Consider the following 25,743-nt stretch of genomic DNA (forward strand, 5'->3'; position numbering starts at 1 on the left):
TTCTTGAAAATTACAACCACTTCAGGCCTGTAGTTTCCGAGATCTTTAGCTTTTGAAAAATAAATGTTATATTAACAAGCTGGGTTTCTAATTCTATTAAAGGTAAGCGAAAATCTGGTGTAATTATTATTTTTATATTTTTAAAGCAAATTAATTATTTTAATAATTAGCAAAACTGTCCGAAATCATTGTTCATCTTGTTTTTGAAAATTATATTCTACTTAAGTTTTGAAAAATATTATTTATTACATTGCTGCGCTACTTTGAGATTTACTTGTTTTGCTCAGAATAAATAAAATAATACTAGGTTAATTAAAATATATTTAACATAAAATAAATAGAGCGAATATAACAAATAAATAAGATAAAAAATCATTTAAATTAATCATAAATAAATATCACAATAAATATAATTAAATAATTTCTAGCCTCAACAGTTGGGGATTTTAAACTAGCTTTATAGTAGTGGGGAAATAGACAAATATTTTGTTTTATGTCTCTTAAACAACAGGCTAGGGCACTGAAAATGACCTTATACTTGCATGTAGTGTATTTTACACCAACAACCAATATCAGATTATACTAATAATGAATTTTAAATCATTCATTTATACATTTTATCAATAACATTCTTAGAAATAATGTATGTAAAAATTTGGATCATATGAAGGAAATGAAGTCATTCCTTAAAAGGACAGAAATTTCATTCCAAAAAGGACAGAAATCATCTTCCTTTTTCTCAGATAAAAAATTTTAAAAATAAAATACAAAAGAAATCTCTTTAATACAAACTTTTTTTTTATTTTAGAACAATTTAGTTGGTCTTGAAGTTAGTAAGCGCTTTTATGCTACTAAAATGGATTTATTTTATTTTTAGACAACATTGTATCAAAATAAAGACTGTTTTCTTGTATTGTTATTTTTTAAAAAACCCACAAATCCTGTTTGATTTCATTAAAACAGGAATCTGGCATTTTATTTCTTCCATATACTATAAAGTTTGCTTAAAATTCCCAACTGTTCAAATCATAATCATCAAACCAAAAACTAGACTAGATAAATGATTTTAAAAGATGAAATATAAAATTGGATAATGATAATTATTAATCATTACTTTGTTTTAATTTATATCGCAAGATAATTTTCTACAGAGAATAAATGTAACTAGGAAACTATAGAATTATGTTCTACAACATTTAAAAAGCACTCGTTTACTGTTGCAAATTGTACATTATTATTAAAGCATATTTTATAAATTCAAAATATAACAAGGATTGATAATATACATGTTTAAAATGATATAGAAAGTGGTAGAATATAAACTTACTTAGAACATGTTTTGTTTATATTTTTTTAAAAATTTAAATACAAGGTATCTTTTTTGCTTTTCTTAAGCTCTTGCAAAGGTTAAAAATATGGAAATAAATCACAGCCAACCAACAGAAAATTATTAAAAATATATGTTGATAGAAGATATAAAGATATGCCTTTCACAGTTGAGCAAAACGGCTTTACAGTTGTCAAGGTAACAATACAGTTTTTGATATTTTAGGAATATTTTACATGTTTCATGTTTAAGGCATTTTCATAAATCCTTATTCTATTTACTATTTAAGATGGGTTTTTAGCATACTTAATATTAAACTTTTATCTTAAAATAATTATATAATTTTCTATAGCAGTATTTTAAGTTGTATTGAAATATAAAATTTTAGAAGATTTTTTAGCAAGAGGTAGAGGGGGGCCTGTTGAATATTAACATTAATGCTTCTTTTTTTATGTTTTGTGTCAAGGTAACCTTATTTATAAATTACAAAGGCATAAATATTATTTTTGTTTGTCAAGTTTATTCATTACTATTGCTTAATTTTATAAACTTAAAATATTTATTAATTTGTTGTTTAAAGTTTTATACACGATTTTGATTCGTAATAACAAAATGAAATTAATATCTCTATGTTTATGTATCTATGTACTTACTATATGTAACAATTAAAATCTTATAAATTTCTACAAAGGGATGATTATTGTATGTAGACTGCTAAGTTTATGTAAAAATGTACCACCATAAAAACATAAAAAATACTTTAGCTTGTTCGAAGTATGTATTGCGTGGCAGATAAAATAGATATCGATAATAAAAAAAACTTTAATCTTTCTATTCTAATGATATTTTTTCAAAGTGTAAATGTTTCTTAAAGCATTTAATATAAAACAAATTCAAACACGATAATTGACAAAAATAGTCAGTTTATTGTTAAATGTTTATTCAATTATCTTTTTTCTTGAAGTAATACATAATTTTACTCAATTGGATGTTTTAAAGTTTACATCCTACCTTTCATATAAAATTTCTACAACAATAAACATCTCTTTGTAAATTATTAAGAAAGAACTCCATTAATTTTAATTATCTTAAAAAGGCATAATTATCTTATATGAATAACTTATATACATACAATTTTACTAAATTCAAATTACATTATTTAAAATTGATGCAAAGAGCCAGCAAAGGGACCTTAAAAGTTTTTAGTTAAGTGAGGACTGAGGCTCAAAGGAAGGAACAATTAAGGGGGCTTTGGTAAATTTACTTAGTATAAATTTGCATGTTCTTGTAGAACTATGTTGAAGTACAGAATGAATATAAATTTATCATGCATCTCACATAGGGGGACCTCAGGATTTGTTCATTTTCGATTAGAGAAACCCGACCTCAAAGTTTCAGTAATAAATACGAACATTATACCACTCGCAAAGCACCTTTCCTACAGTTACAATAATAAAACTTGATTTTTGACATGATACTTTGAGTTTATTGCATTTATGTAGATTTTAGTTTCAACCCAAGTAACCTTGTATTGTATGGTCTTGTTTCTGTACTCAAACATGACCAAATTTTGAGGTAATCTGATGTACATGGTCAGAAAGTGTGCAAGTGCATTCAAAGCAACAAATAATCTTCTTTGTAAAATTAAGAGTAAATATCTTTAAAATTTATTATTTCAAAGATGGCAAAGGTTTCTGCTAAATCTGTAGGGTCAGGTGGAATATTAGCAATAAAAAATGGTAATTTTTACTTTTACCAAATGGAACTTAAGGTATTAGATAATGGACAAAAAATTAAATACATCCCTAATTTTGATGAACAAAATTACCCAATATGTAGATTAAATTGGATAAATAGTTCGCACACTTTTAGTTTGAAGCCAGCCAATCAAGATTTAAAAAGTGTCCAAAGTATTTGAGCCAACGAATATGATAAAAGAGTATTAACACTTTGGGTACCAATGTAATTTACAAGTTTAAAGTCCACCAACTCCCTTGTTTTAATTCAGATTAAAATCACAAAAAAAAATTATTATGTTTTAGTTTACTTATGATTATTTTTTGTATGCAAAATTATGCATATATGACATATTCGTAGCTATATGGGATGAAAATTTATAGAAAGGTGCACAACTCCAATGCGTCCTAGGATAATTCTACATAGGAAGAATGAAAAAATGAGGGGAAAATTGAAGGAACGAAAAAGCAAGGAGAGAAAGAAAGAAAATAGGGAAAGAAAAGAGTGAGTAATTAGACCTCGCAAAAGCTAGAGAATAAAATGGAAAGGATATTAGTTTTGCAAAAACCTACCTTGCCCTGCCTTGAAGTTAGTGTGGTAGTTACGTTTATTTTAACCCGCTACCTGGCCTCTGGATCACGGTTTAAAACTTCAAGAGGTTGCGGGTAATCACCTCCACGTTTCTACTACTTTTACATATTCATTTTAAGTATTAGAAAGATATAAACAATAAGCAAAAAAAATTACAAATTTTTATGCTATTAAAAATTACCCCTAGATACCCTTATTAATTTTTGAACCAATCAGAAATACAAATGCAAATTCTTTTATTGGAAAGGAAACCATTTTAATAAATAAAAAATAAATAAAATGCATAAAAGAAAGATATAAAATTTAGACGATTTAAATGGATAAACATTGCAAAACAAAAGATTAATAATCATTATGAATACGCAGAGGACAAAAATAAAGTTAGGCTTCCAAACTTGGCTAAGATAAAAAGAAAGAGAATTTGTAAAAAGTAAAACTGTCTAAACAGTGGGAGACACCAGTGAATCAGTATTTACTTAAGCAGGAATTACAACAATATAACATCTCATCCAAATTTATTCTAGAGCTTTCAAAGGATAAAATAGTTTCCGTTATAGAGAAGAAAATTTCTAGTCTTTTAATCTATATATATATTACTTATTCTTTCTTTTTTTTATAAAAAAGCACAACATGTCAAATAAAGATTTAGGTATATGGTCTACGAATAGATTTATGTTGTTCTTTTTTTAATAAAGCTTAATGCTGTTTTGGTTGATTTTATGCTTTTGCCCTACCCTACCCTCTTATGGTGTAAAGTGGAAAGGGGAAAATCCATTTAAATTGTTCAATTAGTCAATGAGAAAATAGAGCCGCTTAAATAAACAATGATATTTTGATATTCTTCACTGCGTGGAGGAGAATATCTATTCATGTGTGAAATTGTCTTCCTTATCAAAAAGCTGTTCAGTTCAGATGCTAGACAATAAGGCACTCTGTAACATAAAATTTAAAAAGTTAAATGCAGGATTAACACCACAGAATACTAATGTAAGTCTGACAAGTATCCTTTCTTGATAATTATTAAACTTAAAATTTTCCTTTGCATCTTGATTTTCTTCCATACGATTTACACCCGATTTTTTTTAATGCTGTTCTTGTAATTGCCTAACAAAATAAATGATTTGATACAAAACAAGATAAAAAGAATCTTAATAAAAGGATCATTTTGGAATGTATGTATAGCTATTAATAAAAAATTATAAAAAGCGTGATTCTTTAAAAAAAAAACTTTTTTTTCCTTATCACATTGTGAAGTTGGATTATGGAGCAAGAGGGTGGGGGAAGGTTACAAAATATATTACTTTTATTCAAGGAAACAGGGATACACCAATAGTCCTCAATTTATTTGAATTTTAACAAAGTTTCTTTGTTTTTCTTTAAAAATATTTTTCTAAAAACCTGGTGTAATTCAGGATGATAATATAATGCAAAACAATAATAAGCTTTTTCTGATATCAGAAAAAAGAATTAAAAATAAGTATCTTCAACTGGTTTGAGAGACTACAACTACGCTCACTTATATTTAATTTATTTTGCTATCTTTGTAGCTCTGATCTGTACTAAAGCTACAACAGGGACTATTTCAACAATATGAATTCAGTTAGTTATAAAATTGTGCTTACCTTAAATATAGAATTTATAAATAGGTATATTATAAATATTTTATAGGCAACTACGAACTATGTTGAACGCTTCTATTACTAGGTTGTTTATAAAAGCAAGGTTTAAAAATACAATATTCATATTCATTTATATACTAAAGATAAAAATATAAGTGTTTGGAAGTTTTTTATAAGGTAAACATGTTACAGGTTACTTAACTAATTGTATAAATAATTTCTTTCAACTTTTTTATTTGACTGTTTCTTGTGTAGTTATTTATTTATTTCTTGGTTAGAAATAATTTTGTAGGTTATCAATATTTCATTAGTTATATCTGAAATATATAGATAGTATAGGAATTATTATTTTTATTTTTTTAAAGCGAAGCTTTTCTATAATTTGGGTCGGTCCGTACGTCCGAGATAGATAGCTTATATTCGTTAATTTAGGCATGTTAGAATTGTCCTATCGATTTCAAACTTTGCATGATGATTCATGTAATAGTTAGGTACGATTTAGAAAGCGTAGCAACTCTATAATCATTACCAGAATGTCCGTACGTCCATTTCAAACATGTTGGTTTTTAGTCCGAGATAAATAGCTTTTATTCGTTAATTTAGGCATGTTAGAATTGTCCTATCGATTTCAAACTTTGCATGATGATTCCTGTAGTAGTTAGGTACGAATTAGAAAGCGAAGCAGCTCTATAATCATTACCAGAATGTCCGTACGACCATTTTAAACATGTTGATTTTCTACTTTTTTAACAACAAAATTTTATGTGATCTAATTATCCGTTTGATTTGGTTTTTGGTATATTGATTCCTGGGACAACAAAGAACCAGGGAGTAAGGGAGGGGACAATGGGCAATTAATTCAATTTAAGAGTTTTCGCTAAAAAGCAATGAAAACCAGATTTATCAAGAAAATTTGACCAAAATTGTAAAGGGATCATGGTAATATAATTTAGAACAAAATTAGTTCTAAGAAAAAAATTATTTACTTGAAAATTAAATTACCAATACATCACAATGTAGTAAACATTCTGTAATAAATCACTAGAAAAATCTTGTTTAGAACTTCGTCAACCCTTCTCATATATTTTAAACTGTCACTTAAACTCAAGGGGTTCTTAGATTGTTTAATACATAAATATCACAGTAGAGTTTCTATACATGAAATGACATTTTCTTTGGAAAAATTATTTGTTAAAACCAGCCACCAATAAAAAAATTTCTGTCTGCTATATTCAAAACTAACTCAGCTAGTCAGCGGGGCATTGATGCGCCATTACCCAAAGCCAGTCAGAACCTGCTGAATTCGTGCACATTCCCTTTAAGCCTGTACCCAAAGTCTGAGACTCTTAAAAATTGAATATTCCATTGTCCCATCCCTTACTCCCTGTCAAAGAACAATATTATAAGCGAAGCAACTCTATAATCAAGTCCTAAAAATGTAAGTATGTTCATAAAAATTATCCTGTATCAAGCAGTTTTCTAACAAATTTACTTACAATTTTGCTTCGACTCTTTATATATACTTTATATTCTGATTATTCAGTTCAGACACTATACAAGTGTTACTGTTCGTTTGTCCTACCGTTTCAGTGCTTCGCTTTTATGGATGTTGTCATCCTTGTTAAATAGGAATTACGTAGAAAAACTTGATATTTATAATCATATTACCTCTGACGGAAACATTCTGATTCTAGTGCGCCCCAGATGCTGAGGACCAGAATCATCAGAGAGACCACCAGAGGACGACATCTCCGATGCTGACTGGATCTTCTTCAGGAGTCCTTTCTTTTCGGCAGTTTGCTGGGAGTGGCGCATACGGAAGCGCAGAGGAGTCCCAATTTCACCACACCCACCTCCTGAGCTTAGGTTTTGTGCGGAGCTGGAATACGAGGAGGAGGTGTCGTTCAGCATGTTCTCGAATATTCTTGTTGACATTGCTGACGACACTGCTGCGTTGCATGGGGAACAATTCGAGGAGGATGACGTTGATAAAGGTGAACATGTTATTTGGTTTTTTCGACTTTGACGAGCAGCAAGGTAACTCTGGGCGACGGTACAGGATGGGGTTGAAAGTGCGCGTGTTGTCCGCAAGGACGCGACAGGAGATAAATTGTCATGTACTTGGCTGCCGACTTCACCTGGGCCCTCCTGGAGGTGAGTGGCAGATAGACTGGGTGTTGAGGAATCGAGCTTGTTGCAGCAAGAGCTGGCTCTACCCTTCAGCTTCATGGATGCAAAAAGAGCACTGAAAAAGAAGGATAATGAAAACAGCAATATTATCCAGCAGTGCTACAAAAATGCATAAAAATTTACAACAAAAAAAAACATTATTAGTTATGTGATAGTTCACTTGATATTTTTCGTATATACAATGTGTAGCGGTTAAAATTAACGAATATACTAATGCATTTTCAGAGGAACTGTTGTTTCATACCAGCGAAATTATACATAGCATGATAATTATTTCTGGAGATTAAATTACCTGAGCATGGCTCCTCGATCAGCGTTCAGGTAATCAGGTAGTTGGTGGGAGGACAACAGGTCAGAAGTCAGGTAGTGGTCCATAGAGTCAGATTTGTCAGGGTAGATCTGTTCCTGGTCTGAGGAGCGTGGCTTTGGGCTGCACATGTCACTTGGAGTACAAGCTCGATTTCCTTGTGTATGTGTGCTAGGCTCTCTTCCATACCAATCTAAATTAATAAAAAAAAACATTAATTATTGGTGTTGATTGACAATACCCTCCATTAAGATCTTAGACACAACTGGACTGATTGAAATTTTTTTTTAAATACTTCATGTGGTTCCTAGGCATAATTTTATCCATTTTGAAGAAGGCAGCTCAATATTTCCAATATAATCATTTCTTCATCTTTTATATTAAAATGGGCACTGACTTACTACACTGAAACTTACCTGTCGTTTTCATATTATGAAGAGCATCAAATGAATATCTGTTATGAATCAAGCCGCCACCACCACTATACGAACTTGAACTGCCGACGTTTGCTTCTTTGCAGCCCAAAATGTCGGCACCATCTTGCAGCTGCTTATCGGGTGGTGACAGCTGGAATTGTGGAACACTGTTGCTCTCACTGGGAGCTGTCACAGTTGTAGATCCACCAGAGAGTCCGCTGCTTTCACGCGCCATCATATCCGCGATTGAATCGGTCTAAATATTTGAGGTTTCTAAATGAAATTTTGAAAACGTATTTCTTTTTTTCTGATAAGTTGTCGTTTTATTTAAATCCACGTTATTGTGAAATATAAAAAATGCAAACCTGTGACATTGGAGAAAGTGGAGAGGTCATTTCTGTATAATTATCTCCAGATCTGCTCCTGGCTAGAACCATGGTGGGAAAGTTATGCTCAACTTCATCTTCCTGGAGGAAAACAAGGTTTGTACAGTAAATTACACCACCAGAGAATGAATGAATACACAGAAAAACAGAGGGTAGTTAAGGTTACGTTCATAATAAGGGACCATTTTTGTAGTATGGTGCGGAAACCTTTACTGGCATTAATCTTAGGTGATTAGACGAAAGTAAACTTAAAAGGGTGATTAAACAAATAACAAAATTAGCAATCGTATTTATTGACAAAGGAAAACTAGGATCATGGAAAGAAAACGAAGTAGCGGGTTTCGTCGTATTTTCAAAGTACCTTCTCTCCTATTTCTACCTCCTGCAGGGCAATCATTAACATTTACTTAACCTAAAATATTAAAAGCTATTATAAAAATACGACGAAACCCGCTACTCCATTTTTTTTCATGATCCGAAAATTAAAAGAAACCTGTCCATTATCCGTATCCTCGTCGCAACTGCTGGTGAGTCCATATGCTCTGGCAAACCTACCAATCACCGGAGAGGGGCTGTTATGACCGTGGGGTGGTACATATTCAGATTCCAGAGACGTGGCAATACTCAGGGTGGTTCGTCTTGACATACAATATGTTGAAATTAATTTAAGCAATTATATATAATATATTTATTTCTTTTGTTAGTGTTACATTTATGAATATATGTGTTCTAAATATGAGAAACATATATTCTAAAAGAAACCGAAATACCCATATCCCTTGCCAGATATAAAGACAAGGCTTTAGATTGTTTGACAACCCCTCAGAGTTTGACAAGATTTTCCCTCTGATAAAAGTAATAAAAGTGATCATTATCATCGCCTATATTAAAACAATTATAGCTATCTCATCTCTAAAGATTTGAAAAATAAACAATGCAATGACTTAAAGTAAGCCTAATATGCTAAGACAAAAAATATTCGACATTATTTTAAGGTTATCAAACTTTAGAAACCTGCTAGATGTAGTTAAATCAGTTGACATAGATCCAGATCCTCCAATCTGACTTGGTAGAGGCATCTTTCCAATACCAGACTGCTCTTTAGATGCTCGTCCTTGTATGGAAAATTTGTATTAATGCTATGCGTCAACAATGGTAACGCATATATGTAAAGAAAAATCGCCTCTGTTTTTTTTAATTTGTTGCGATTGTAAAATGTATTGTTAAATAGACAAATTTAAGCCAAAAGTTACATATGTCTATTTAATAAATAATTCATTATTTAAACAGAAACGATGTCATAAATTAAATGTGCTCTCTATGGATGGAAATTTAAAATTGAAAAAAAATCGATCAAACATCGTAGGAGTCCTAATCACACAGCGCGCGCGCACAGCGATTCATAATGGGTTTTAATTCCCTTAGGGAATAAAATAAGGGGAAGGCAGGCCTTTTCTATTAAAATGTAGGTGTCGACACTCCCACTAAGTCACGCCATTGGTCCTAATATCACTGAAAAATTATTACCTATAACAATATCCAAAGGTTCTGGTTCCTTGCTAACCAACGTTGGCGGCATAAACGAGGGCACAGGAAACGGCAGTTGAGGCGGTTGGTTTGGAGAAGTTGCGGCTGAAGACATGCGGGGTGGAGAAAAGGAAGGCGGCGGATGGCTTGGAGGAGGTGGTGGAAGTGGTAGGCTGTTGTCAAGGAGAAAACATTTTGCGCGTTTTGGTAGTGGAGGAGGATTACGGGAGGGGCTACTAGAAACAGGTCCAAAGGCAGACATCTAAATTATAAAAAAGCATTATTTGTTTGTCATTTAATAATAATGAATATCAGAATGTTACTTTTAGATACTTTATAAAAAAAATTATTTATGAAAAGCATTTTAGAAAGAACTCTATGATCGGATGGCTAATTTAACTTTTGCAATTAAGAAACTGTCATAAGAAATTTTCACGTCAATGTTTATTGTTTATGTGAAAATCTGATTGAAAGTTGACTACGAGATATCACATAAACTATCCTCCCATATTTTTAAACAAAAACCACATTCTGTTGCCTTTTTATTTTCCTTCCAGAATTCTAGTCAACAACAATACAAAATCTTTATTAAAAACATTCGACTAAACATTTCAACTTTTTATTTCTTAGCTTAACAAGACAAATCCTTTCCAAAGCTTAACATCCTAACATTTTATCTTAATATTTTAAAAAAGCAATACTCATAAAGTATAAAGTACAATATATATAATTCTAGGTAAAGGTATCGTTTAAACTCTTTTTGTTTAAAGTATCTACTTCGCCTCCAGCCATTAGGGGATGGCAGAGGAAAGGTCAGAAAAAAAAGCCTAAAACCACCACAAGATTTTTACAAAGCTTCACTGAAAAAAAATCTATCTAGACCAAAATTTTCCGAGATCTTTAGCTTCTGATAAAAAAACCTTACTACTTTATATCATAGGATAGTATAACAAAATAAAAATCTAATACCCTTAAAAGGACGTTTGTTTATTCCTTAATTTATGTAAATTTGCCACAGTTATTCTGAATTTGCACAACTAAACGTTCTTGTTCATAAATAAAGCTCATAAAAAGATTGTTTGTATTGTTACTTGCTGAAATACAGATGATAAACAAAATCATTTTATCCAAGGCTTTATATAAAGTTTAGTACAGAAAAATCTCGAAGTATATAAATATCTAGAGGTAGAAACACAATAACATTTTTTCTTATTTGCTACTGAGGGCTATGAGACATTTGTAGATATCTATTTGAAAAATATCAAATAAATCCAGAAAATAACTCAAAACATTTTTAGTAAAATGAACTAAGTAAAATTTAAGCATTTAATTGTAAAAACAGATATTAAAAACTGTTAAATGGTGGTAATTGGCTATCAAAGAAAAGCTTTTAGTTTAAAATCCGCATTTCCAAAAAATGTCAACCAATGACGTGCGGTATTGGGGTAAAATAAAATTGGGTGGGAAGGCCTGCCTTTCCCTTTTTTCTCCCCTTAATGGTTTTAACCCTCACCCCCTCCCACTCCTGGTAAATCCCTGTGCATGCCATTGATGTCAACCGATCATAAAAGAATTACAAAACACAATTAAGACCTCTGAATAACTTGATTAAGCAAAAAATGTAATCTCAAATTTAAAAGAATACTTCTATGCTTAAAGATATATATTACGCTACTGGAAATTCATGAATAGAAAGAGTAATATCAATTGACAAAACAAAATGAGCTTTTCCTATTATGATATTACTACAAACGTATCTAAACTACCTTTTCCTGGCTAAGTTATAGTCCTATATACATATTCACATAAATTCTGGGCTGTTAGGTATATATATATGATACAATAGAATTGTACATAAATAGCTGTCTTTGTACAATTTTAGTACATATAAATGTACCAAAGTACATTACTAATCCCATTTATTGTGCTGTTGACTTCACCCTCAGCGTAGAAGGCACTAAAAATAATGTATGTAATGCACAGTTATAAATACATACAACGACAAAGGTCGTGCAATTACCTGGTGATTAGTTTTATGAATGATTGAAGAGACGTGATACATCCGCGAGTTAAAATGGCTGTCAGGATCTTCATACTGGACTTCGTACACTTCTTGGATATCTAAAATGTTAGGAAAAATATCCTTCGACCAAAGATATTTTTCATGTAGAACTTTTCAGTTCGAAAGTAACTTATTTAAAAATATAATTTAGGAAGAAAAAATTTAATTGATTCAGACGTTCGTATTAAATTATGCTGTAAAAAGGATTTAACAAAAGCTAGATGAGTAACTTCTATGTCAAATATATGTCATTGCCAAATTTTAGGTTTTTTTCTTCATAAAAACCTAATATAATTCAATAAAGAATTTGACCCACCTGAAACTCTTTGCAAAGGCTCTTTCTTGTTTACTTTTGGGTACTTGGTAAACAGACTAAAAAGGAGAAAAAATATTACTTTCAGTACCTTAATTATTTTACAACTCTTTGGCAGTGAAACTTAACACAATCGTTGTCTCTTGATTTTAGGAAAAAGGCCACTTGTTTTACATCTGCAGATGCAGGGTGGTAGAGGCCAATGGGCTGTAAATTAAACTGGTGCCCAATTTTTTTATAATCACAATCTTAATCGTCAGCTTAAAACTTGGGTCATTGAAATTTCACTGGTTGGTTACAAACTTGTAGTGTCAGAACTTTTAAACCAATAATTATAATTTACAGAATGGTAATTTTGTTTGATATCATAGGGGATATTAATCAATTTATCGTCTATTGTTTTATTTCTTAAAATCCCTGGCATATAATCATTATAGTAAAGCGACTCGTTTTCTCAAATTTACCCAACTAGGACACTGGTTTTGTAGTTTTCTAAAGATATAGGCAGCTGCGGCTGCTGATCCAGTAACGTATTATAATACAAAGATGCAGAATACAGTAGTAATATTTCGCTGGTGGAAAAAATGAGAGTTTACCAAATCAATAAAATTTACTAATTTGAGGAATTTTAGAAGTCCGTATGACTGATTTATTTATGAGTGACCACTGTTTAATGTTTTACCTGGAAGAGGTAGTAAGCCTGCTGGAACCGCTGTCACTACGACTGCCCCTAAATTAAACAAATCCTATAAAATAAAGTAGGGAGGTTTTATGTCTGAAGTTATATAAATATATATTATATATATGCCATAATATGGTTTAAGCTGATTTCCCAGCCCATGGAGGTTATGGGTGCTGGCGCTAGTAATAAAAAAATATATATATTTGCAATTACATATAGAATTAGCCATTGTTATAGATATTTCTCAATTTTATTCTCTAAAAACAGTGTTTTAGTTTCTTACTACAAAATTAAAATAATCTCTTTTTACGTAATTATCTATAATACAAAGTAGAATTATGTCTGTCCGTCCGTCCGTCCGTCCGTCCGTCTGTCCCTTAAGATCTCGGTAACCACTGAACCGATCGGATTCTACTCTTCAGAGAATATACCTACTGGTCCTGTGGTGGTTTTAGGCTATTTTCTTGGGGGGTGGGACACCTCCAACCCCCCCAAAAATCAAAAAATCCCCCCTCATTTTTTTTTGCAGAAGATTTCCTTGGTCCTTTTTGTTTTTTTTTGTTTTTGCAGAAGATTTCCTTGGTCCTTTTTTTTGCAGAAGATTTCCTTCGTCCTTTTACGAATTTCGCCTAAATTTTTTTTTTGATCACCTCTTGGGGCAAAGCCCCTAGAGGCTAAGGGCGAAGCCGATAGTACAATACATAGTAATAAATACCTCATTTGAACATCATTTGATTTAAAGTCCTTCCAATCATCCTACAATAAAACAATTTTTACTAAAAAACCAGATATAACTAACGACTTGTTATTTTGAAGAAAATAATATTCCTGATTTCAACCGTTTTTGGTGATTTAATTAAGACAAACTTCCAAAACAGGTGAAATCACGAATTAAAAAGAAAAATTTAGTTGAATTGTTGGTGATTAAAAACACACAAAAAATATAAAATCCTAATGTGTAAAAAGAGTTATTTATAGTAATCTAGTAATATAACATTATATATTGTAAAATCTAATACCTATATAGATATAACTAACGACTTGTTATTTTGAAGAAAATAATATTCATGATTTCAACCGTTTTTGGTGATTTAATTAAGACAAACTTCCAAAACAGGTGAAATCACGAATTAAAAAAAAAAATTTAGTCGAATTGTTGGTGATTAAAAACACACAAAAAATATAAAATCCTAATGTGTAAAAAGAGTTATTTATAGTAATCTAGAAATATAACATTATACATTGTAAAATCAAATACCTATCAACGCAAACTTAAAAAAAAACAAGGATGACAACATCCATAAAAGCGAAGCTCTGAAATGGAAGGACAAACGAACATTAACACTTGTAGATTGTCAGAACTGAATTAGCAGAATATTAATGCATCAGTACAAACGACATGTTTCAAATAGACGTACGGACATTCTGGTATTGATTATAGAGTTGCTACGCTTTCTAAATTGTACCTAACTACTACAGGAATCATCATGCAAAGTTTGGAATCGATAGGACAATTCTAACCTGTTTAAATTAACAAAAAAAAGCTAACTCTCTGTGGCGGACGTACGGACGGACCGACCCTAATTATAGAAAAGCTTCGCTTTTAAAAACCTGTGAAGTACCTGGCTTTTCTCTCCACAAGACACAAGAATATATGTCTCACTTGTCAAAATATAGCACAGAATTATCGTGAACCCTAAATTTAAAAATATGTTTATCTTTGTTGTAAGAATTTTTGTATAAACTGAAAACTGTGCCAATTTTCTGTTATACAAGATAATTAAATAAAAGGAAAGAAAATCAAATTTATTTAATAAATTATAATTGTCTCCAATCGTCAAATCTTTTGTTTCAAATAACAAAATCACGTAAATATCATCAAATGAATTAAAAATTCAAAAGTAGATTAACTAAACTAATTATGTATTAGGTATCCTCTAGTGATGGTTATTTAACATAATATGAATTATTTAAAACCTAGTTTAATTTCAATTCAAAATATTATTATAATGAGCAACAATGAATATGTCCATCCTTGTAAGCAGTGTTGTGGATCCACTTCAATTTTTAGTGGCTCAGGATCCACGGATCCACATTTGAGAAAATGGGATTCGACTGCGGATTCGGATCCCATTCCGACTTCGGATCCTTTTTTTATTTTTGACTTTTAAAGGTTTTAAAGTCCAATTTTTAAGAAAAAATGGACTTGAAACACTTAACAGGGTTTCCAAATAATAAAATTTAAACCTCTAGTTTAATCAAGGTATATAAAATATTTTTTTTTCCATATATTTTTTAGCTAACCCCGGATCTCCGGATCTTCGCTTCCAAAAGTAGATACGTCTCCGACCAAATATGGGGGATCCGGACGATCCGGCTCCGACTCCACAACACTGCTTTTAAGAGTAATATAAGCAAAAACTTACCTAGGGCCACCGTTACAATTGCAAACAGATAATCAGTGAAATGAAACTCATCTCTCCAGTTTACAAACAGAACACTTGACACATTGTATAGAACCAAAATTCCACTTACTAAAAGTTAAATAATATCGGTATACAGTTTATGGGAATACATGAATATATCAATAGGAGATAAGATAAACTTTCATAAAAAAAAATATTGAATAACTTTCAAATGATTCTTAATTTAGTTTGGTTAGTTTTTTATATATCTAATCTTTATTGGATACGCAGCCATGAATTGGATAGTGATCCCTCTTTCCTCCTTATTTCATGGTTGTTTTAAGATAAACAAAATAAAATCTTTTTTAAATGAATTTTTTTTTCGGGGGGGGGGGGAGGAAGAATGGGTCACTTTTCATAAGACAATAATTTATATACTTTTCAAAAACTAATGACATATTCAATAAAATAAACAATTGCAAAACACCCAATTAAAAGTGACTGAATCCGGTATCCGGTTAGCGATTTCTTTTGTGTGTCTGTTAAGATCTCGCTAACTACTGATCCGATTGAGTTCTCCATTTTAGGTCTTATAATGTTCTTTTATAATTTTCTTGGAAAGGGTACACTTCCACACCCACCCAATCACTTCGAATCCAGAGCTCATGGATGCCAGAGGTGCAGCCGCTAGTGTTTAAAACAGAACTGAATAATTACCATTTATTGTGCTTCTCTTATTTATATCATCATTATGCATAAAAGTTTTACAGTCTTCACGCCAATATCACACAACACATCTCTAACTTTATCCAAGTTTTTGCAATAAAATGTAAATATGTGCGAATAATTATAAAAGTATGATATGAACAAGAAGTGGGGAAATTTAGAAAAAGATATATAAATCAATCATTTTTACTAGTAATAAAAAATACAACGAATACTAAATGGTAAATTATTTGGTTCGTTGTTATATGCCTGAAAGCTGCAAAATATCGAGTAGATAACTATTGAAACCTAACGTTTATGCAGGTAAAGACTATATTTACCTAAAATAATACGTTTAAGGACAGCCCTGTGTTGGGCTACCGTTGAGTCTCTCCCATGTCCTGCAGTCGCGCCACCAAGACAGCTGTTACGTCCATCAAAATCCACCTCCAGATAGAAGAGTATGTACACGAGGAAGGCCAACACAGCTGCTAGGAACATGAGCAGGATCACCAGAACAGAAATAAAGCTGCTGAAATGATATCCTCCAATGGCCACCCACCAGTCTCTGGAAACAAACAAGGATGACAATATACAAAAAAAAGTATGACTATCAAGAAAAAGCAAAAATTTAAGGAGAAACTCCATTAAAATTTCAAGTAAGCTGAAATTGTTATATTGTGACATAAGAAACTTTTTCTAAAAGATAAATAAAATTGACCTGTGATATTGATAAGAGTTAGTACATCCTGCTGATAGTATACTGACCACTAGAGTTGGCCCAAGACAGGATAATATACACAGTAACACATGGGACAATCTTAAATTGGTATAGTCAATAATACAAAAGTTAATTTTTAATTGGCTTGACAAAAGATGAGAAGTGACTTTATTTTCAACTTTTTCAATGTTGTAGGTAATCCTTTTCCTTAGTAAAACTAGCCCACAAAATAACTATAAGACTTTCAATATTAAGCTAAGAACCAAAAATCTTTCGCAACTTATAGATGAACAAACAAACGTATACTTTTAGTTCAAGACTAAATAGAATTAAGGTTTTTTTTTTAGATTTACTCGGGCACTACATAATCTTACCTAGAACTTAAAACAGCTCTATATTCAGATAGTAGAAGTATAGCCATGCCCAGCTGAGAGGACAGACCGGTCAGCATAGTAACCTGCAGCAGACAGGACACAAAATGTGCCCAATCAGTTGGTAACACCTCGTTCACTTGCAGGATAAATATCAAACTTGATAGAAAAACAGCAAAAGAGGTAGCAATCTAAAATAAATAAAAAATATTTTAACTTGTTTATTATAAACAGTTGTTTATGCTTTTTTCAGTGCTTCAATTTCTAACTAGCTTAAAAGATATTATGTTATTGTTTTAAAGTGTGAAAGTGTCTTAATGTTTGAAACTAAACAAAGATATGCGAAAAAGATCAAAATGAACTGGCAGATATGTTTGACAATAGCTTGGCTATTAAAAATATTAACTTGATTATTCCTTACCTTACAAAATGTATAAAATTTCTTTGGGGATCGTTTACATGACTTGACAAGGACTACCCATGAGAGAAGAGAGAGTATCATACTGGTTAGACATCCATAGATAACTGGCAGAGAGGGCAAGGATTCTGGTACAGGTGAATGAGGAACACTTGGCAACAGCTCCATAAGACCATATGTACCAGAACTTGGACACACACATGCAGGAATCTTAACAAAGGAAGGGATGACTTTTGTAAAGATCTTGTAATTTAGGGATGAAGAAAACCTAGAACTGTATTAGAGATCTTCATAAATAAATCATTTCCGATACACATATATGATGTATGTATATATTATAAAGCCCAATTAAAATGAAAACTTTTACATTCTGTGTTAAAAAAATGTTTTACCCTCCCAGAGCCAATGCAAATAATAGTAACATTAGGTCCAAGTCCATTTCTGTCTTTTGGTTCACACACGCCCAAATAAATTCATATTTTTAAGTGACTAGCATAAAATCTTATTCACCTTTTATCATTGACTTCAGTTCGTGAATTTTTCAAATTATAAACTATTAAACTTAAATATAATTGTCATATTTACTATGCATGCAGCTTTAATGTATAAATTGCTTTTATCTTTATCATAGGCAAGTATCTAAAAGCACAAGCTAACCTTTAAGTTTTCTACTTGATCAGCTTGTAAAAACTGTAATGAGCAGGTGGTAGCATTACGCATCTCTAATGTATGAAGGTTCACACTTCCACACTGCAACTGACTCTGGTTCGTGTACGAGGACTGGTTGGCCGAGTTGTTCTTAGCATACCCGTCGAATCTGATGACAAACATGTAGTCATTCTCCAGGGCCAGCTGGTCCCGTGGCTCGTAGGCCACCTCAGATTCATTCAGCTTACTAGGAACCTTAAATATATTTTTTTACTGAACCAGATAATGAAAAGCATTTTTTTATATTATATTACAAGTGACGCATGGCCCAGCATCTAGAGTCAAATAAAAGTAAAAGATATCATATTTAAGAAACCTTGACTAATCAGAGTCTTATCTAGGTGATTATCTAAAAAGAGTTAAAAATTTTCGTTATGGATAAAAAAAACGGTAAGGCACATCTGAATCTGAATTAAACAGTTACTTCACTAAAATTTACCTTTGTTTCTATGGCAATTGTGACCAAATGTGACCTAAGAGCATATTGATGTAAATGATGGCTTTGAGTCTCAACTATATCCTGTTAACACAACAAAGAGTAACAAAAAAGATAAAAATAAACGGGAACATAGGATTTTAGAGCTATATTGCGATGGGTTGGTATGAAGATCAACTGAAAATTAAGGCTTAAAAACCGTATCTACATTTTAAAAATATAAACTTTAAAACATGTTTCTCTTTTTTCCTTGAGTTGATCAATGATGATAACAGAAATGATAAAAATATTGTTGTTTCCAGTGACTGTATCCTGGTCAGGCCACTGCAGAAGAACATGAGTACCATGGAAGAACTCGTTTATACTTTCATTCTTTTCGCTTTCAAGCATTGTAAGTTCGGTCCAGTTTTCACGCTAGGAAAAAATATAAAGTAAAACAGTGTTTAGTAGCAGTGCATTTAGAAAATTGCAACAAATAGGAGTCTGAAAGGAAAAAAATACTTTTTAGGTCTACTTTTGGAATATCGCAATTTGTTTATACATTTATTAAAATCAAACCTATTAGAAAAATCAAAAGAAATTGACACAAAAAGAGTTTTGTGTTACAATGTTTGAAAGGTGAGAAGCAAATTAGCTTGGTTACGTAGAATATGTTATTATTGAAAGATTTCTAATAATTTAATAATTTTTACATATATGAAAATTATAATTCTAGTAGTGCCCATAGCTCTGACCAGAAAATCTAATTATATCTTAACACCAAGAGCATTAAAACTTAATTAGAGCCGGATACCTCACTAGATAGAACCTATACATATATATATACCATTAGAGAAATGATAAAGAAAAATAAACATATCTCTCTCTCTCTCTTCCTTTCCTTATCTTACTAAGATACAAGGGATGAACATAAAGAACTGAATTCTGAGCAGTAAATAGCACTATAAGGGATTTAATGTGCCTGGGAAGAGGGGGGTAAGGGTGGAGGGGTGGCTTGCCGGCAGGGAGTAAAATAAAGATACAATGCTCATAGCCTGTTACTTTTCATATTATTTGCAATAAACCTTCGGGGGGTATTTCATTTCAAGTAGGCTTGTAATGTCTATTTTAACATAGTACTAATAAAATTAATAATTTTTTTATGTTAATACTAGAAAAATTAATGGATTTTCAATAGAATTTAATTGTACTGATAAATATGTGTTTATTTTTTAAAACATTCAAAACACAAATTCTGCTTCAAGTCAAAAATAATAGATTTTTCTGCAAATGTTAACCTTTCTGATATCAACAAAGCATTTGATAATACGCGCAGCCGTATATTTTAGTAGTTTTATAACAAAGAACTTAATTTTTTTTAACATTTCAAATAGATAGTTTACCTTAGCCAGATTCACTTGCTTTACAGAGACATCACAGTGGGGAATAGAAAAGGTTTTGGTTTTATTTTCACTTGAAAAATTTCGACCAATCAGTAAACTATGCCATCTACAATTTAACAATACATTTGTCTTTTTCTTCATAAAAATGCTTTAGAGTTCAGATCATTACTGCTTAACTTTCAATAAGTTTTTCTAAAATCCTATAAATAAATATAAATAATGCGACTTTTAAACTCATACTAAACAAATCATTTTTGTTTTAAAGAGTCACCAAAGACACCTTTAGGTTTAGCTGTGAATCGAATCGAAGGGATCGAATTAGTAAAGTTATACAGTAATTTTAAATGTGTATTTTCTTAATCATATGTTACTGCGATAAATCGAATTCTAAATCCTTATATATAAGTAACAGGTTGATGTCTGTTTGTGTGTAGTTTAAGATCTCGCTAACCGCTAAACCGACATGGTTCTCTATTAAAATAAAGATTTGTTATTGATTTTATGAATATTTTTAATAGGGTACCAAGAGAAATCGCCCCTAGAAAAATTAATTCCCCCTAATTAAACATTTTTCTCTTTTTGAAACAAAATTAAAAATCGACTTCCCCCCTCCCTGTCACTCAAGTGCCCCCAGAGGTTTCTATGAGCGTATTCAAGCAGCCATGAAAGCAGTTGAAGAGGTCCTCAAACCTCTGCTAGAGGCGAACAAAAACCGTCTCAAAATGCCCACTGAACCAGGTCAATTCATCAAAAATGCCCATATTCTGCCTATACCGAAAGACAAGAATGGATCATACAAAGTTCCACCTATAATTGTAAGGTTCCATAGTCGCCCATTGAAAGATTTTATCCTCTCAAACAAAAAAAATCTGCCTATAAGAGAAATTGACGTCAAAAATGGTGTAGAGAGATACTCGATAAGCGCCGACCTCACCAAAATGAGGTATGATGTTATGCAGAAACTGATCAGAAGTAAACAATTCTCTAAATGCTGGCACCTGGATGGTAGAGTGATCAAATATATTAAGAACGAAGGAGACAGGATACAATCTGTGAAGTTTTTTGATAAATCATGCAATGAACTAATGAACAATTAAATAGTGCTCAAAGTTAGTATATATAATAGTAATTATGACCTAATCTTAACCTTCTAAATTAAACTAGTAATTGAATTTTATTCAAAATAGTATTTCTCGCTATTTTTTTTCCCCTCAATTTTTAAAAATGTCCTTTCATACACCCTAAATATCTTATTTCAACAGGAAGTTAAAATATTCTCACCCCCTCTCTCCTTCCCTTCCTTAATAAAAGTTCCTAAGTTTTCCCACGCAAAATTTTACAACATTTTTTATGTGCTATTTTTTTTCTTTAAATTTTGACATTTATTAATTATCTAAATGAATGTTTTGCTGATAAATTAAATAGTGCAAATCAAAACGAAATTGAAAGCCCGTATCTCAGTATTGATTTAAAATGTTCTTATTTTGACAACACACAACTCATTAATAAATTTAAGAATTGCAGGAAGATAAAATTCTTAAGCTGGAATCTTGGTTCCTTACCCTCGAAATTTGATGAATTTAAAGAATATATCAATTTTCTTCTACAAAACAACATTTATTTTGACATAATTTGTATTCAAGAAATATTTTCAATTATTGATCAAGATCTATATAAACTTGAAAATTATAATTTTGTATTTTCATCTAGAAAAAAGGGGAAGGGAGGGGGAGTTGGAATCTATATTCATAAAAAACATAGATTTACTGTAATTGATGATTTATCATATTTTGAAGAAAATCTTTTTGAATCTTTAACATTGAAAGTTATTACTGAACAGAAAAAAAGCAATATAATTAGTTGTGTCTATCGTCCTAATTCTCCAATACAAGGCATGAGTTCTAATGATCAGATGGAATATTTTATTGATAAAATATCAAATTTACAAGCAGCAATGTCATCTTATAAAGGTGACTCTTACATCATGTCTGACTTGAATTTAGATCTCCTTAAATTTGAATCTCATTTAAAAACAAATGATTTTATAGAGAACACTTTATCTAACGGGTTTTTGCCTTTAATTACTAAACCAACTAGAGTTACACATGCTTCATGTACATTGATTGATAATATTTTATCTAATTCTTGCAATAATACATTGGAATCTGGCGTTATTCTGAACTCAATTTCTGATCATTTCCCTATTTTTCATGTTAGTTCTCAAACACAAAAAACAGAAAAGCCTAAAACATTTATCAGCAGGGATATAACAAGTGAAAAAATTATTCAATTTAATGCAATGTTAAACACGAACAACTGGGGTAATGTTCTTAATGAATTAAACCCACAAATTAGTTTTGAAAACTTTCATGAAGTATTTGATTGTGCTTTTAATTTACATTTTCCCATCAAAGAAGTTAAATTTAATAAAAATATTCATAAAATAGAGGGATTTATGACGGGAGGGCTTATGATTTCTAGACGAAAAAAACTTGAGCTAGGGACAATTTATTCAAAAAATAAAACATCAGAAAATAACATTGCATATACAACATATAGGGACATTTACAATAAGGCAATAAAAGATGCAAAGAAAATTTTTTACAGGGAACAACTTAATCAAAATAAAGAAAATCTAAGAAAAACCTGGCAAACTTTAAGACAAGTAATCTCAAAATCAAATGACAAGACATCGTGTATAGATGAAATAATTGTCAATGATACATCTTACAGTAATAATCATGATATTTCTAACAAATTTAATACTTATTTTACTTCAATTGCTGATGAAATTGCCAGCCAAATTAACCCTTCCCCACTTAATCCGTGCGACTTTATTCCTGATACAGACAGTGTATTTAAGCTAAGAGAAATAAATATTCATGTTCTTTTTAATTTAGTGAAAAAAATGGAAAATAAAAAGAGCTCTGACATGTTTGGATTATCAAATTGTTTATTAAAACAAATTATAAATAGTATTGCCGTACCTCTTGTTCACATTATTAACCAATCTATTAAAACAGGTCAAATTCCTTCACAATTAAAAATTGCTAAAGTTTTGCCAATTTTTAAATATAGTAACAGCTCTAAAATGGATAAATGTAACCCTGGCAATTATCGTCCAATAAGTTTGCTACCTATTTTTTCAAAATTGTTAGAAAAAATTGTATCTGAACAACTCACAAGATATCTTGAATTTAATCAAATTATCTATGAACATCAATATGGATTTCAAGCAAAAAAATCTACACTACATCCTATGATTCACCTTTTGAATTATCTGGGACAAGCAAAAAATGAAAATTTAATTACTATAGGGGTATTCTGTGATCTTGCTAAATGTTTTGATACAATTTCGCATACAATTTTATTAAAAAAACTTAAAAAAATTGGTATACATGGATTAGAATTAGAATGGTTTAAAAACTATTTAAGTAATAGAAATCAGTTTGTTTATACAAATGGCGAAAAAAGTGATTTATTAGGAATCAGCAAGGGTGTCCCACAGGGAAGTATTTTGGGCCCAATTTTGTTTCTAGTTTATATCAATGATATTAAAAATTGTACTAGCTTAATGACACTACTCTTTGCAGATGACAGTAATTTTTTGATATCAGGAAAAGATTTGAATGAGATAATTGAAATACTCAACATTGAACTTAAAAATATCTGTGATTGGTTTCGTTGCAATGAAATGTCTCTTAATCCAACTAAAACTAAATTTATGATCTTTAATAAAAGGGAGGATTCCATAACTTGGGACCAAATTAAAATTAAATTAGATTTTAATAATGAAAATGAGAATGATACAGATAAAATTAGATATTTGGGTTATATCAACCAACAGAGTGAAATTCCTGCAATTAAATTTTTGGGTGTGTTTATTGATTCTCAACTTAACTTTAAATACCATATTGAATATTTAAGGAAAAAAATATCTAGAAGTTTGTTTTTAATCAATAGAGTTAAGCATATATTATGTGAAAAATCCTTAGTAACACTATTCCACTCTTTTATAAATAGCCATTTATTGTATTGCTTGCCAGCATGGAGCTGTGGCTTAGAATCATCTATTAAGCCTTTAGTAGTTCTACAAAAAAAAGCTATTAGAATTATACACAAATCCGCTTATAACAGCCATACGCCACCTTTGTTTAGGAAAATTAATGTTTTGCCTATTAAGGAGCTATCTATTTATACAAAACTACTATTTTTTTATGATTTTATTCGCTGGAGGCTACCAAATTCTTTTGATGGTGTATGGATTAGAAATAATCTAAGAAATCAGAGACAACTAAGAAATTCTAGTGAGTTTTATATTCCAATAGCCAAATTTAAAAAAATTGAAAGGTTTCCATTATTTTCATTTCAAAGACTATGGAATAATTTTTGTCATGAAAAAGATCTTTTAAATGAGAATATTCCTAAAAAAACATTTGCATTAAATCTTAAAGATGAACTTTTTAAATCTATATGTAATATTGAAGAATGTAATGAATGTACTTAAAATATATTGATTTGCCTGGATTTATTAAAAACCTTACATTATTAATTACAGAAATGGTTTTAAAATTTAAGAAAAACTAGCCTTAAAATTTGTTGTAACCCTTCTTTCCTTCTCTTTTTCCCCTGTCCATTTAATTTTACCTACATTTATTTTGACATTATTATTTCTTATTTTTCTTATTATTTTAATGCCAACCTAAAAAAGGCAATGCAAACATCTCGGATACGCATATTCCTACTTTTAGGGAAGCCTAATCAGTGCCACACATAACATCTAGTGTTAGTCATGCAATTTAAATTTATAAATATTATGAAAAATTGTAAAGTACACCTGGTACTAAGCAGTAGCTTGGTGTACTATTGTATGTACTGCTTCGTAAGACGGGGCGTAATCTGTCACTGAATAAATGTTTTTTATGTTTAATGTTTTTTATGTTTTATTCAATAATTTTCATATCTCAATATAGAATTACTATGTGTTTATTATTTGTTTTTAAAAATGACAAATAAATATTTCTTGTATTTTCAAAGATATAATAATTTTGTCCTGTCATGTGCCAGAGTTGTCTGTAGGCAAGAAAAGTTTGGATCCCCATACAGACAATAGGCTCCATTAAAACCAGTAGATTCAATTCCAAAGTTGGAAACTTTTTATATTACAAAATACTTAGATTAATCCTTTTACAAAATACTATACAGACTATCTTTACTTTAGACATTACTATGATATGAGCTTGATATGGAATTTTAAATTTTAAACAAGGACATTAAGTAGCACAACAATAACAATCTAATCTAAAGGGGTAGTTTCACGAAATGCATTTGAACTTAATTTATTGAACCGCATATTTTTTCCTGGTTAATTGGTTAAACTACATTTATGTGGCATATATTTGAAAGAATTTCAATTTTCTACCACGTAGTTTTTAAAATA

At 30.7% G+C, this 25,743-nt stretch overlaps 1 protein-coding gene across 9 annotated transcripts in view; it reads right to left on the minus strand.

The window, feature by feature from the left end:
* Nucleotides 1–304: 304 nt before the first annotated feature.
* The window catches only part of LOC145316567 (uncharacterized), a 104,140-nt gene continuing 78,701 nt past the window's right edge, over nt 305–25,743 (minus strand). Inside the window, exons 26-48 of one of the 9 annotated variants that reach the window (XM_080157160.1) lie at nt 20,304–20,409; nt 19,169–19,335; nt 18,925–19,003; nt 18,435–18,680; nt 17,781–17,987; nt 17,363–17,550; nt 16,989–17,087; nt 16,609–16,835; nt 15,584–15,691; nt 14,780–14,853; nt 13,873–13,913; nt 13,158–13,205; nt 12,479–12,534; nt 12,121–12,221; nt 10,101–10,362; nt 9,588–9,687; nt 9,067–9,211; nt 8,553–8,654; nt 8,188–8,443; nt 7,757–7,964; nt 6,943–7,519; nt 5,278–5,591; nt 305–429 (exon numbers count right to left, since the gene is read on the minus strand). In XM_080157160.1, the coding sequence (XP_080013286.1) occupies nt 5,586–5,591; nt 6,943–7,519; nt 7,757–7,964; nt 8,188–8,443; nt 8,553–8,654; nt 9,067–9,211; nt 9,588–9,687; nt 10,101–10,362; nt 12,121–12,221; nt 12,479–12,534; nt 13,158–13,205; nt 13,873–13,913; nt 14,780–14,853; nt 15,584–15,691; nt 16,609–16,835; nt 16,989–17,087; nt 17,363–17,550; nt 17,781–17,987; nt 18,435–18,680; nt 18,925–19,003; nt 19,169–19,335; nt 20,304–20,409 (3,403 nt within the window). In that variant the 3' untranslated portion in view covers nt 305–429; nt 5,278–5,585. Of the gene's footprint in view, nt 1,608–2,123; nt 4,760–5,277; nt 5,592–6,942; nt 7,520–7,756; nt 7,965–8,187; nt 8,444–8,552; nt 8,655–9,066; nt 9,216–9,585; nt 9,688–10,100; nt 10,363–12,120; nt 12,222–12,478; nt 12,535–13,157; nt 13,206–13,872; nt 13,914–14,779; nt 14,854–15,583; nt 15,692–16,608; nt 16,836–16,988; nt 17,088–17,362; nt 17,551–17,780; nt 17,988–18,434; nt 18,681–18,924; nt 19,004–19,168; nt 19,336–20,303; nt 20,410–25,743 lie in introns of those variants that run through there. The other 8 variants (XM_080157159.1, XM_080157158.1, XM_080157157.1 and 5 more) reach the window with 8 other exon arrangements.

Source organism: Acartia tonsa, chromosome 4 (genome assembly GCF_053477335.1).
Source record: "Acartia tonsa isolate MP-2025a chromosome 4, ASM5347733v1, whole genome shotgun sequence".
NCBI classification, from domain to species: Eukaryota; Metazoa; Arthropoda; class Copepoda; order Calanoida; family Acartiidae; genus Acartia; species Acartia tonsa.